Below are 15,193 nucleotides of genomic sequence, written 5' to 3'. Positions count from 1 at the left end.
CTGCAGACATTTTAGCCGCGTCCTGCCACAAATTATGCTCTCTGTTTATGACACCTGTGTGACAGCTGACGTAAAACAAAGGATCGGGCTTAGGTTTCTGTTCAGCAAAGCCGATACCCATCAGCTAAAAAATGCCTTGATCGCTCCGATACCGATCTTTGAGATCGGATCGGGACATCCCTAATACGAATCGATAAATGCTACTAATATTAACGGTGCACAAATAGAATAAGTAGTGTATATCCCCTCTTACATTACTCCCTCTCCAACTGCATTGAAGGTTTCTCAGTGGAGCGCGTCGAGAATAGAGCACATACCCTGTTATGTACTTTGCATCAATCATTTTGCTGCAAAGTGACACTCCTCACGGTCTCCACACTGCCTTGTAATAATTATGTCTCACAGAGGCATAATTATCGGATAGTCTTCATACTACTGTGGAAAGACTGCCCCCTGCTGGACAAAAAGGAGTGGTACACTATTGCTTTCGTATAGCAAATGTTACGATTGAGCGACTTATCCTTCCCTTTAATGGGGTAGCCTGTATGCCTAATGCAATTTAGCAGTTTTACCTCATGGTTCATTTGATTTTATTTGAAATGCAATCTAAAGTTTACACTTTTTTTTAAAGATAACTTTCCAAACAGACTCCCTTAATACCTTCCACAATAATCACAACTGCTCTTTATTTTTATTTTTCATTTTTGATATTACTGTCAGTTTCACTTCTGCATAGAGTATCACACTCTAAATGTGCAAACGAGCTCCCAAGTCACAAAGTATTCTGTCAAGTCAGGTCTAGTCAAGTATTCTGTCAAGTGTTTCTCTAAATAAACTCCTGAAGTCACTGCATCCAGAAACAGCACTGTTTCAGGAAAGTACTGCTGCTGAAAAGATCTCCGTATCCTTAAAGTTTGAAATGTGTTTATCACCTCCATTAAGCATTCGATAATAACTTATGTACACCATGAAACTATGATTAGACTCATTTATAAAGGGGACAGAAACAATATGAACATTTCATTTTAATGAGACTGTGATTACACACTGAAATTTTATTAAAGCATTCAGTATTTACAATTGTGATATCCAGCTACTCAGTTTATCATCGAGCGTTTTTTTTAAAGTACTGTGAGTTTTTAGTTGTTTTTTTTTAAGTACTGTGACTCAGCAAGGCTACCTAAATGTGACTCTGGGAGTGGAACTTCATGCTTTGGGTTTTTGTCAGTTAATTAGATGTCAGATTTGCTAAAAACTTGTAGAAATACATACTTTGAGAAGTCATTATACAACCGATTAGTTCTGCACAATATATTGAACAACTGGCTTATGAGAATGCAAGTGTAGATTTATATGTACTTTATATATAAAATTGTACTTATTTTATGACTGAGTCAGGGAACAGATGTGAATTGCTATGTTCTCCTGAGCTGAAACTGCAGGAGAAGCAAATTCCATCATTAGGCATGCACAACATTATTATGAGGAGAACAAAAATCATTCTTGAGTGAGGTAGAGGCATTCAAGCAGATAGTATTGGAGTCTAATTTCAGACCATGCCATTAGATATGCAACAGCTGAACTCATCAGATTATATTAAACCCTATTCAGCAGCAAAGGGGGAATTCTAACTATCACCTTACCAGCTTACAGTACTGAACAGATGTCTCTGTGTGTGTGTGTATGTGTGTGTGTGTGTGTGTGTGTGTGTGTGTGTGTGTTTGTGAGTGTATGCCAGGCTAATATCCCCCCACCAAAAAAAAAAGATTGGAAAAAAAAAAAAAACTCCATCAAAATGACAACTAAGGTTGCCTAGGATTTCATTTGTTTTTTCAGTGTTAGCATTTTAATACACTGAAACAAGTTTTCTAATACACTGAGGCAGGTTTATGTTCTGACCTTTTCTAGGGTAATTTGTTTACCTTACACAACTGAGGCTAAAAGCGACATCACTCACACTGACAGACTGACAACATATTATTCCAATACATAGTAAACACTCAATATCAAGCACTGAATGGATTAAGTGGGAACGCAAATCTTTTTGTCATACAAGCTGAAATTCCGTGTCTCCTAGAATTTTCCAGCCTTCATGGAGCCTTGCCCATGATAAGGATGCTCATGAGGAAGACCATGATGAAAAAGATCCACATGAAGAACCTGTCCATCACCTTGGCAACCTTTTTCCACTCTGCTACCTTAGCACAGGTTGCACGCTGCTCCCGGAAACAGTTAGCGATGTACTCCACATTCCTCGCCAGTTTAGAGTTGCCTCCAATGACTGTCCCATTGCAACAGTGACCACAAAACACACAGGGGTCAAAGTTCAGGACAGAAGCAACAGGGATGTTTGGTGTTTTTTCCTCCGGGCAGCAGGGCAGTGGCGCCCCCCTCAGGCAGGTTGACTCACAGCCTTCAAAACTTTTGGAGGTCTGGGAGAGACAGGAAGCTTGTTGCTTCTGCTCCCCAGGAACAGCAGCCTGAGGCTGGGGAAGACGTGTCAGCGTTTGCTGGTAACATGAACCCTGCTGGTTCTCCTGGCCCATGGGTCCTTTCAGTTTGCCATTGAGCTGAGGTTGCCGGCTCCGACTCGGGTGCTGCAGGTTCTGGTTTCGGGGGAGCTTACTCTGGAGGTAATTTTGGTTCCGGTGGTCTGACTCTTGAGTTTGTCCTACTGGAGAAGCACAGTTCTCTCCTACCTCATAGACAAAGAAGATTTTGGACATGTAATCGATTATTAGAACTTTGGCCCAGTGTGGGACAGGTTTGGCTTCAGCACCACAAAAATGGATGTTCATGATGAAGATGGTAAGAGCGGTTGATGCAGTAATCATTGTCATTGTCGCAATGTAGTACTTCCCTGAGTGATGAGATAAGAAAAAGGATTTGGGTTGGTTTTACTTTGTTTCAACACAATTGATCATTTGACCCATTAATTGACCCCCGTTCTCATGCATTCATTGTTTCAGTGTTCCTCCTGTATGTGACTCAGTGTACCATTATCCAACTCAGCTCAGTTCTGCTTTGGTTAATTCACTTCAGTGCCATAACACAGCTTAATACAATTTCATTTACCAAGTAATTCACAGGCTGAATTTTGGTATCTTAATCACAGTGATGGTAGATTCACACACATTTTATCCTCTATCAGAATAAGTCAGACAGAAAATAAAAAAATCAGACAGATTCACTCATGTACACACACACACACACACACACACACACACACTCCAGCTCTAGATACACAAACCCCCTCACTCACTTACACAAACACACACGTAATCACACTCACCAATGAGCGGGACACTCTCCGAGGGCGGCATGCTCTCAGCAACCATGAGCTGGAACACAGTGAGAGCCAGAAGCACTGTGACCCCCAGAGACACTTTCTCCCCAGAGTCAGCAGGCAGATAGAAGCCTAGCGGGGCCAGAAATGAGATGAGGAAACAGGGTAACAGCAGATTAAAGATGTAGAAAGAGGAACGCCGCTGAAGCAGAACCGTGTAGGTGATGTCCGGGTACGGATCGGAACAGCAACCATACATGATCACGTTTTTAGTCGCCGGCATTCCGTGACATTCCCATTCCACATTCTCCACAAAGTCTGACAGGTCCCCACTGTCCATCGGCATAGTGATATCCACCTGAGAGGGAGAGAGAGAGAGAGAGAGAGAGAGGGCCTAACAATCAGGGTGGAGTTAATGGTGGTGTAAGGCTTTGTGTTGGGTGTGTCACAGCAGGTTCATGGTGATCTGTCTTTGAAGGTGTGGGTTTATCTGTGCATATGGATGCATTTTTACCCATTCCATTTTTGTTCTTCTGCCTGAGTCCATGATTATCACTATGTGTCTAGGATACACAGGTGAGAATGAAGTGCTGGCTGTTGAAAGTGCACATGTGGACACACACTTGATTGCCATTGCAATTACAGGCTCAAAGATGGAATTGCGCATGTGTGTATGTCTGTGTTTGTGTGTGTGTACCTGATTGCCATTGTAGGTCCAGGATCCGAAGGTGAGGTTGCATTGCTGACTATCGAAGGGGAAATAGGAGACATCCACCACACAGGAGCTCTTAGTGATCGCTGGAGCATCCCAAGTGATCTCCCCAGTATAACGCAGAACAACATTAGTATCCACTGGCCCTGAGAAGTCATCATCTGCCCTGCACACACACACACACACACACACACACACAAACACTACCATAATATATAAAGGAGAGGAGAGGAGCAAAAGTATACCTGTGTGCAGCACAACTTAATATTCAGCTGTACTTTTGTGCGTGTGTGCATGCACATACTGGCGTACTTGTTATAGAGGACAATGTCAGGTCTCCAGACAAGACTGCTGGGGATTCGTATGACCTCCAGCCCATCATATTCCTCTTTATCCCACTGCAAGTAGGCATCACGCCATGTTTGCCTTATCCACAGGTATGCTATCAAAACCTGATTCCTCTCATCCTACTCACAGAGACAACCACACACACACACACACACACATGCATTACCTCATTAGTTTGTTACATAAGCAGATGATCCTTAGAGTGAGGTCAGTATAACAGAGTGTAACCCAAACTGTGTTGTCAATATTAGATACATGACCAGACTATCACTCTCTCTCTCTCTCTCTCTCTCTCTCTCTTCCTCACACACACACACAATCAGTCACTCTCTGTGACAGTATGATTATACAGGCCTCCCCGTCTCTCATCCTGAGTAACAAGACACACACAGACGTGTAATGATACTGTTCCTTTGACAGAAAATTATTCACCTGTAATACTATATAATGAGGTGACCTTATTTATCTTTTAACACAATACACTCATTTAACCCGCTGCAACAAATCAGTTTCTTTAAAACTTCTTCCAGTTGCATTTATGTATTTTGAAAGTTAAAGGTCTTCTTAAGGTAAGAAGGAATTTCACAGAGTGAAACAAAGTGAAAACAGCTGAGAGATGGTTGGAGCTCTTACCATATCTTTTATCTGAGAGAGAGTGATCTGCAAGGTAACGTTGAGGGCTTTGTCCGTGTCCTCCACGGGCCGCAGCGCATTGGAATAGTTCTCCATCAGGTCGTTCAGTAGTTTCTGGGCGTAACGACCCTGGGGCGCGTAGGCCACTTGAGCCAACACAACCAGGCGCAGACGGCAAGGGCACATAAAAATAATAATAATAATAATAATAATAATAATAATAATAATAATAAAATAATAATCAAAATAAGTTAAAATAACTCAGCCGCTGAACTTTTGATTTAGAAAACTGGCCAGATGTCCATATAGAACGTGAATATATTACGCTATTCATTGTCTCTTATGTTCATAAAAGCGCAATCAACAGTATGGCACACCCTTGAAAAGTAAACGAAGTAACGTGGAGTAAATAACTGGTAATCTTCTAATGCACTCAAACAAGTTTGTGCGCTCTTACCTTCAAGAAGCATTAAAGCAAAATACACAGTCATGGGCGAACTTCGCATCTTTCGTGGGAAAATTCAGAGGTGGCCAACAGCTAACTTTTCTGAGTAGCTTGTTTATTCTACCCGAAAAAGCATGTGAACCCAGCGCCATGCGTCTCCACGCGCCGCAATTCAAGGCACCATGAGCGACAGAGCACTGGCGGTTTCCGTTTGTCCCATTAAAATCTAGTTCTCTTAACGGTTTTGGCACAGACAGCCCGCTTGCACGGAAAAGGAACCCGGGGCTATCGCATGGCACACGCAGAGCCCTAAAGGAAATAAGATGCCCTCAAACCACAACGCCTCACCGAGCAGCACACCCTATTCAACTGTCAATCAACACTTGGCAGGTGGGCGCGCGGGTACCACGGCAGGTTGGTAATGTAGCCGCCTGATGTGATGAAGATAAACGGATCATAGGGCGCTGAGAAACTGCAATCCGGGACGGCCATGGCCGTCTGCAGCCTGACAAAATTATTCCGCAATTTCCCGAGGAGATCGTTGTAAAATAAGTTCTTTAAATAGGTTAATACACCCAAAGAGACTTTGTGACACCCTCGTTTTTGTTTTTGTTCTGTCGAGACCTAGGCTACACAGTTTGATGAACTGTGAGCCAAACGCATAGTTTCTTCCAGATAAGGTTGGAAAAGTTTCTTGTAGAGACAAACGTCAAATATTATAAAATGTAGACCTTGCACAGTATTTTTCAATATCCTTTTAGAACTGAATTTAGTTGTGGTTAACTCTTCTCTTCCCCTGAACCCACCTGTTACATCCAGTTCTCACAAGTGTGAGTAAGATGGTTAAAACCACAGGCATGTCCTAGCAGAGATAATCATCTGTCCAAAAGGAGAAGTACAAAACGGACTTTTGTCACAGTCGGCGTTGGTGTGAAACCTGAGGCCCAAATGGATTGTAGCTCGATAGTGCACTAACAAGGAAGGAAGGCAACACGGGGCCTCTATCTGAACCTCTCTCCTGCTCTCTGTCTCGCTCACACAATTCCATAGATATATCATTAACAGTATTAGATTTGACTGAAATTTACTACACAGAAATAATCATATCATTAAAATGTAAGAGGATCCTGTTGAAAGAGTAAGAATGTAAGAGGATCCTGTTAGCAGAGATAATACCTTGCTGCAGTAAATATAAGGTGTTCAGTCCTGTGTATGCCCCTTACTCAACAATCTCTAACCATTTTCCTCCTACCATGGTGCATCATCTTCCAGCACCTCCACCACTAACCTGGATCTGGAATCTGTTCAGCATATTATTGCCACTAAATTACTGCAAGAGCAGTGTTTTAAACACAACTATTCAATGGTCTCCATACTATACATGTAAATATGGACAAGAAAAATATGCTTTACGCTGCTTTAATTAACAATTAAGAACAACACACCATATGAATTCTCATGTATTCACCTTTACACGGACTCTCTCACTCTGAACTTAATTAATTTGCTTGTTCTACTTTCTCTGCCTGTTCGGAATGAAATTCTCTGTGGATGTTTTCTCTCTTCTGCCACACCAAATTAGCTCTGTATCCTACATTTTAAACCCCAGCTCTAACATTCTCTCACACTTACACACAACCGTCAGAGAGCTTCCAGTTGAGTTTTGGTTACAGATGCAGAAGTGTTGTCATCAAATTATAAAAGAAAAAGAAAAATCATGAGCAGGGACAAAAATATTTCAAACTAATGATTTACTAATCAGAATGTTCAATGCTGTCACACTGTTATATTTCATTTCACAATGATAAATAAACCATTTGCCACATTCCTTTAATTTATACAGACTTTAATACCTTTATTTACAGATGAGATTTTTTTTTTTTTTGACATTTTGGTAGATGTAGTTCACTGGGAGTGATTCTATTTTCATGTTTCCAGCCTTGATTTGATCAGGTTACACTATCAGTGAAATATGTGGTGTGTTTGGTTTTTTTTTTCCGTGTTTACTTCTTGTTTTAAAAATGGATTCCAAATCTATTTCAAATAAAAGAGCTATGGGATGATGAGGGTGATGACTGCAAAAAGGAGGCGGGAAGGGAGGTGTGGTTTGTTGGGATACTGAGTGCGATTTAGGCCTGGTGAAAGTCACATGAGCAGTCTAAAGTGATGAACATGATGATGATGATGTTGGTGAAAGGTGAAGAGTAAATGGAGCAGAATGGTTGGAGTATCCAGGCAGGGCATTGCTCAGATGAAAGGTCATGGGGCATGAAGAGGGATAAAAGGCACACCCAGCCCATAAGAAACAAAGAGGGGGAAAAAAAAAAAACCCAGATAGGAGGGGATATTTTGGAGAAATGACGGGAAAAGGATGGAAGGACTTGGTCTGGTGAGAAACAAAGGCAAGATGAGATAAGAAAAAGGAGAGAAGAGAGGTGGGCAGAGGAGAGGTAGCGAGAGTGGGAGATGGTGATAATATGATAATGTGTGTCTGAAGATAAAGATGAGGGATTTTGGGCCTGATGGCGCAGAGAGAGAGAGATTTGTGGTGGGGATTTGGTATGGGAGGGACTGGTGGGGGCAGGTATAGTGATAGCCTGATGTCTGGCCCTTCGATTGGAATCAGTTGCTAAGTAACAGCTCTGTTGCTGTCTCCACGTCCCAGGATTTCGACGACAATGCCACTATTACTGCGTTCTGCAAAAGAGGATTCTGGGAGTGAGCATATACCATAGGGTCAAGCTTTGACTGAATTTTTTTAGAATAGTATTTCATCCATATACACACATACAACTGGCCATATGGCAGAAGTGTTTTAAGTAAATTCTTGGACTGATTATTTTAACACAAATGTTTCGAAATAAACAAAAGTGAAGCGAGGTAATGAGTCAATACAGTTCAACATAACCATTCCAAGCAGGCATGCAGAAAATGATTATTGATTAGAGCTAAGCAAAACATTCTTTGATCAATAGTAAAGTCATGACGCAAAGACATAAATAAATAAATTGCTTTTTGTACAGAAACAATTTCTAGAATTACAGCTGCCTTCAAACAGGGACCATTAAAGGAGAAAAACACATTTCAGTGCATTGAATAATTATCTCTGTCAAGTAAGTGAAATCATATAATATTTCTACCCAAGCTGCAAAAGTAACAGAAATGGACTGGACCACCTCATGCCTGCTACTGCTAACTACTTTAACTTACAGGACTTAACATGGAGCATCACCACCTCTGTTCACAACAATACTTTTACAGTCTGAGAGAACACAGTCTCTGCTAGTTTACTAACTTCATTCTAACACAAAACTGTACAACCTTCAGTCTTCATTCACATTTGTTCATATAGCTGACACTCATCCAGAGCAATTTACAATGTTCCTCTATATGAGAGGTTACTTGTTTCAAGAGTAACTTTCTCTGAGTATACCTGTGTGTGTGTGTGTGTGTGTGTGTGTGTGTGTGTGTGTGTGTACTCACTTTGTCAAAGCCCATGGCACAGAGTTTATCTATTTTACGTGTGTACTCTGGACTGGAGACTGGCGCGCCAGCGTAAACGTGAGACCAGAGTCGAGCTGTCTGTTTGAACATTTCTGGATTCTGCTTATACTAGGATCAAGACGACACCGATACAAAACATTAGACAGCATTACAAAATAAATACACTTGGCAAGAACCACACTTACAAGCATTAAAATTCAAACATGTAATTTAAAAGTACTGCATGACTAAAAAATACTGTAAAAGTTGATCTAACAGTGAATATAGTAACATACAGCATGTCACTCTAATCTTGGTAAATGAAGTGACAATAGAAATAATGGGATGTGTTAGTGCAGTTACTGACTCTGTACTGAGATGGCTCAGACTGACATGTAACCAGCTGCTATCAGCTTCACACTGTGCTAACAGGTCTGTTAACAAACACCCTTGAGTGTATTACTGTGACAGTAAAACTAATGTACATAGTCCACTACATACACTAAGATCTGAATGAGCAGAGAGACAAAATGTATGAAACATTATAACTTAGAGGAACTAACACCTTAGAGGAAAGTGCTCTTACATATTTACAAGTTACAGTTGCTAGGTAACGAAACTGCTTTTCAAAGCAGCTGCTTCATACTGGTCAAAAAGCGATTTGATTGATTTGATAGTCATTCAGCTGTGCTCTTATTCTGATTTAGTCGACGTGAATGGGCAAATCAAGAGAATTATCAGAATCTACTCATTTTGCCTTCATTTACATTATCAATACCTGACTAGTATGTTGTTAGGTTTGGTTATTCTGAAAACCATAAGCATGTGTATTATGTCTTAAAATGTGTTCAAAACAGATTTTGGTATGAAGAGTCATATAAAGACTTACTAAAGTTTGGTCACAGGCACAAAGTGACATTCAAAGGACTCTCAGAAAACATCAATCAGTCTGTAACTTTCCATAATGTTTTCAAGTAAATTTAACCTTTGGGTTTTACAATGTATAAGTGACTGTATGAGTCGACATATTAAATTGCTCTCTCACATACACATATTGACTGTATTTGTAGACATAACATTGAATCTTCCTCTCACACACAAACTTGGTTACCTGATTAGCCACCACTGCATCTTGTGGGTCATCTGGTTCTGCAGCTGCCAATAAGGCTTGCAGTGACAGTAAGACTGTCCGGAGTGTCATGGCCGCCGCCCTACAGTAAACACACATACACACACACACATGCACACACACATACACAGAGAGAAAGAGAGAGGACTTTTAAAGTCTAGCAGCTCACCACACCACTCCCTGATAGCTAAATGCTAAATGCATCAATACAAGCAGATGTAGCAGTGTTAATCAACCCAGAGCACAGACACTAGAGACTGAAAGAGAGGGTTCACTCAAGTATGGCTGCAAATGTAACCCAGTTGTAATATCAACGAGACAGATATTGGCAAAAGTTAAGATACCTCAAACAAACAGCAGAAATGATGTGTTTACAGATAAAGAGCAAATGTTCAGAAGACACTGACTCAACATATAGCCAATAACATAAAGCCACTCTGCCGCTAGGTGACCTAATATCAAAATCAAAGCCACTCCCACAGCTATGACCTCATCCTGACACCACACGCCTCACCACTGGTCTTTCAGGATATCCAGACATATGGCCCCAGTGACAGAACTGATGTTAGGATGCCAGATCTTTGTGATAAATCGTACCTGAAGAGAAAAGATGAGGAGTTATAACATCAGCCCGATTCAATAAACTCTCTCTCTCTGCATATTTTTTCTTTTTGGAATAGATTTTAAAACCAGGCATGAAAAGCCTAACTGTGAACAATCTGAGTTAACAGAGCAAAATGCGCTTTTTAAATGTTATCCATTTCCTTGCAATGCACATCAGCACAAATTATGTCAGGACTTTTCGCAGTTAAAAAAAATAAGTATTTAAGAATACATAAGTATTATTCACAGAATTATACATTTCTGTTTTTTTAAAAATTCTTTATTATTATTATTTAGAGTTTTTAATATTTAAGAAATCTTGACAAATCTGTTTGTACTCAGCGAGAGGCTAGAAAAGGCAGAGATCTCTTTCCGGATATCTGTCTCTCAATCACTTAGCTGGTCATTTCGGGTGTCATGTCTGGCCAAACAAGATCTACCACGCTGTAACCTGTCAATCACACTCACCTTTGGTGGATTGAAAGGATATGTCTCTGGAATCTTGATCTCTAACTGATATCTACCACCTGGTGTAAAAACAAAAAGGCAGAAAAGTTATTCTCGAATTCTTCATGGATGTCTCTCTGTTCAGATGAAATTAAACACAACAAAACACTCGCCGTGTTTCTGACTGATCTATCACACATTTTATATTTAAGGTTATCATACTTCAGTCTCAGGTTTGTATCAGTTCAACACTTTGAAACGTGGACAATATATTTACTTTTTTCTCTTTAAACTTTCAGTTGTTCTTTAGTGTTCCTCTCACCTTCATAAGGTGTGTCTGGAGGCCCTGCTATTTCTCCTTTCAGTTCTGTGAAATTCTCATCCACCAAGTCCACCTTGATCTGGTTTTTACTCGTCTGTAAACACAAAAGGGAGTGACACTCAGCCCTTTTCACAATACCACCTGGGTATGGGAGCCCAAAGATAAACTTGTTTTTCAGTTGTTTCTGTGGTTTTTTTAATGGATCATAAAAATCAAGTCAAATGCATTTAAAAAAATATGATGTGATCACTGCACTAATCTGCGTCCTTCAGAGCACATAATGTTGAAGGCTGAAAACTTACATAATGAAGGAAAGTAAAGTTACACAACTAGTGAAAATGTGTGGATTTCACAATAAGGACAACTACTTCTGAGTATTCAGTTTAAGTCAATCCATATTCCAACCTGTAACACGTATTCGTTCCGTGTTAATGTACTATTAAATGTACAAATACGTTAGGCTTTTGGGGAAAGTTGGGTACATACAGACAACGCCATGTCACAGCTCAGGGAAAATAACACGAAAAGCACACTTTGCAAACTTATTTAGGGATTTCACAAACGTATTCTGCTCTGGTGAACTCTTATCCTTAAAATTTTGTTTTTCTGATCTAAATGTGTCAAAGACAAACATCTAACTGCCTATCGATAAATCTAGGCTGTGCAGAATACTGAAGAGAACGAGACACGCAGGTGACACCCCAAAACAGCTTGTTAGCACCCCCGCATAGCAAGAGGCTATACTAGCTAACGAGCTATCAGCTAGCAAGTGAGCTAACAGCAACTGCCAACTGTCCGACGGATTGTGTTGACATTTCGGTGGCAATAGTTACATTTTCTTCAAAAGAATATTTAAACAAATAGCTGGAGAACAAACTAAACATTGCTTTACAAACCTGACTGCATAGCCAGGGCAATGTCTCTTGTTAACCACTGTAACTGGCCTGACGGTGTTAGCTGCTCCAGGTTAATATAGCGGCTAACCAGCTAGCTATTGCAGATATGGCTGAGTGCGAAACATTCTGCAAGTGAATGTGATTTGATAATCTCGACACGCACGAGTAAGTACGAAATGCTACAGTTTTAAACCTTAAATGGAGGGGTGATGGCTCGAGTAACATTTAGCCTTTCTTCATCGTAAATATTTATCGTTGGACCATAGATTTATTCCAGAGAGCCCTGTACTGTAGGTAAAGGTACAGCCAAATTAGCAACCCCATACATGGCCTTAACATCATCTGTGACACCTAGGTCTAGTATTGGAGCCTCAATAACATGGTAAGACACCAAGCAAAACAAACATGTACATGTTAACTGTTTATGGTTAATGTTATATTAACATATATTCCTAGTTAGCTTGGTAACACTAGCTGTAAAACTTGGACTGAAGGGGACTCAGCATACGAAGTTCATTTGCCTATAACATCATATATGCAATTATGAAGAATATCGCCACAGAAATGAGAGGTCACTGTCGTCGTGGCACTGTGTCTTGTTTAAAATACATATCGTGACATAACGTACCTCTTCACTCTTGAGCACCTCTTTAAATTCTCGTTTTATCCTTTGCACCGCTATGTTGGCCATGGTCTCTGAAGTCCGGAGTCGGGGCCTTGTACACACAGCACACACACATACACACACTCACTCACTCACTCACGCTCTTCCACTGTTAACCTCTCTCTGTGTTACTTTTTCTACAGCTGCAACAGTAAGAACACGATTTCAGTCGCTCAGCACTGCAGTGACAGTTGAAGTGAAAATATACTTCTGCATTGACGTTGCAAGTGGTTCCCTATAGGTCGGAAAAGGCGCAAAACAACTTTGTATTATTCCAGCAAAATGCAGCGATGGTGCTGTGTCAGATACATTAGGATTATTTTAATACAAGTGCCGTGAGGCTAGCTGCACTTAGTCACATTATCGGGAAAACTCGTGTCAATATAAAAGTCTGTAATCATATTTAAATAGAAAAAAATCAGTCTAATGAGATACATTCAAGGCAGTTGTTGAAAAAGTATTTTTTGATGGTAATACATACCACAACAAAAAATTTTAATTTTATCAGTATGTACCTTTGGGGGATTGTCCAAAACAATTCCCACGGAACTACCGATCTGAACTGTAATAATAAAAAAGCGCCATGCCGAAGACGTTTGCAACGTGCAGCACTCACACTGGAAGTTTTTCACTGGTTTTGATGGGCTTTTATTTTAATAGTAAATACACGATTGCCCTTTTATTGTGGATGGAGGCACGGAGTTCTTAATGTTGTGCGGGAGTAAAAATGCAAATCATATGATCATAGAACTCTTGCCATCGGCGTGATACACAGGGGTTTTACTATGGCTGGGGTGAATGAAGTACTCATGAAAAGGATGAAAAATACACCGGGATAGGTCCACTCACACTTTCATCAGAGACACGTTAATGTGCCAAATGTAACTGATGAAAACCGGTCGATAAAGCTACTGACCCACTATGCCAATTGACAGTTTGTTCTGGGGCTATATTTTAAACCTGTTTCTTAACGGAATTCTTAAGAGTTTGTTTAGAAATTTGATGCATGTAACGGAATTCTTAAGAGTGTGTTCACTCTTCGAAACTTCAAACTTTCATACGTGTATCAAACTTCTGAACAAACTCTTAAAAATTCAGTTAGGAAACAGGTTTAAACGTTTTTTAAAAAAAGTTTCTCCCTGGGAGTTTCTACTGAAAGGTTATAGAATGCTCACTATCTTATGGCGAATTGTATCAACGGAGATCCATCTCAGTATCTACGCAGCAACGGATCGTAAATAAGGCTGTGCGGTTGTGTGGTGTAACGCACCCATACTCCCAAATATATGATGCCATTTATGACCTTGGTAAAAAGCAAAATCCGAGATTGGTTAAACAGTACTGACTATTTAGCACCGGTAATGTTTCCGACAGCCAACAGTGATATATATAAAAATACACTGCCATTCACCATTCAAGCATTACTTATGATATAAGTTGCCAATAACACTAAGCTACAATAAGATTTTAAATACACACAGCGCATTACAGATCTTGCACAACACAACATGCAGATTGCAGGTTACTGGTCATTGTAATAATGCGCACAGCAACAGAGTCATTTCAGTCCTCTTAGCTGTTGCTCAGGCGTAGAGTAGAACATAATAGCCATTTACCTCCACAAAAATGAGGCTGTGTACAGCAAAACCACAATGCTCTAATAACTGTGCGATCGCATTGTGTTACAGGTCCTTTTCCACGGAATATTTTATTGTTCGTGGGCTAATTCTATTAAATACGATATTGATAAAGCTTCCCATCTTCTCACTAGATTCCCCATTGGTCCTTGGTCCTTCATCTACCTTAAATTTTTTCAGACTGTTTTTGGCTACCCTTTAGAGCGTAGACTAACTTAAAATTGAGTTAAAGGAGAAACATAGGCTTGGAGACCTTTAACACTACGCTTTGTAAAGCTGTGAAACAATGTCTTAAAAACCTATAAAGGCCTGGCGTCTCGCTCGCCTCAACGAAGCCATCGACTGCCTCCTCTGCGTTGATCTCCTTTCGATCAAAGTTGAAATTTAAGGTAAAAAAGTGATAAATCTTTGTTAATTGTCCTGGTCCTTCTACCTAGAGACAAAAGCATTAGGAGGTACACATTCGAATTAAGCAAGCGTTTTCTTTTACGATTTTTCCTGGGTCAGTCAAGTAACATTTGTGCTTATCAAAGTTTAGACACGAATAAGGTGTGCATGACTGCAGTATCCTTTACGTCCACAGGAGCG

The 15,193-nt window shown here is 40.3% G+C and overlaps 2 protein-coding genes across 5 annotated transcripts; both read right to left on the bottom strand.

Annotated features, from left to right (window-relative positions):
• Positions 1 to 2,090: 2,090 nt before the first annotated feature.
• LOC115805855 (neuronal acetylcholine receptor subunit alpha-9-II) lies at positions 2,091 to 5,485 on the bottom strand. The gene is made up of 6 exons (XM_030766550.1): positions 5,437 to 5,485; positions 4,980 to 5,125; positions 4,311 to 4,465; positions 3,984 to 4,164; positions 3,293 to 3,644; positions 2,091 to 2,860 (listed from the first exon to the last, which is right to left on the bottom strand). Exons 1-6 carry the CDS (start codon positions 5,483 to 5,485, stop codon positions 2,091 to 2,093), a joined length of 1,653 nt encoding a protein of 550 aa, XP_030622410.1.
• A 1,777-nt stretch (positions 5,486 to 7,262) lies between these two features.
• ube2ka (ubiquitin-conjugating enzyme E2Ka (UBC1 homolog, yeast)) lies at positions 7,263 to 13,267 on the bottom strand. 4 transcript variants are annotated; one of them, XM_030765618.1, is made up of 7 exons: positions 12,933 to 13,267; positions 11,409 to 11,502; positions 11,108 to 11,166; positions 10,551 to 10,633; positions 10,019 to 10,118; positions 8,908 to 9,036; positions 7,263 to 8,121 (listed from the first exon to the last, which is right to left on the bottom strand). In XM_030765618.1, the coding sequence occupies exons 1-7, from the start codon at positions 12,993 to 12,995 to the stop codon at positions 8,047 to 8,049; spliced, it is 603 nt and encodes a 200-aa protein (XP_030621478.1). In that variant the 5' UTR covers positions 12,996 to 13,267; the 3' UTR covers positions 7,263 to 8,046. The 4 variants fall into 4 exon arrangements, with proteins under 4 accessions (XP_030621478.1, XP_030621479.1, XP_030621481.1 ...); XM_030765619.1 differs by lacking the exon at positions 8,908 to 9,036; XM_030765621.1 differs by lacking the exons at positions 10,019 to 10,118; positions 10,551 to 10,633.
• Between the last annotated feature and the right edge of the window lie 1,926 nt (positions 13,268 to 15,193).

Source organism: Chanos chanos, chromosome 2 (assembly GCF_902362185.1).
Source record: "Chanos chanos chromosome 2, fChaCha1.1, whole genome shotgun sequence".
Classification (NCBI taxonomy): domain Eukaryota; kingdom Metazoa; phylum Chordata; class Actinopteri; order Gonorynchiformes; family Chanidae; genus Chanos; species Chanos chanos.
The sequence above is the reverse complement of the archived record's forward strand: the minus strand, read 5'-3'. Positions and strand labels throughout refer to the sequence as shown.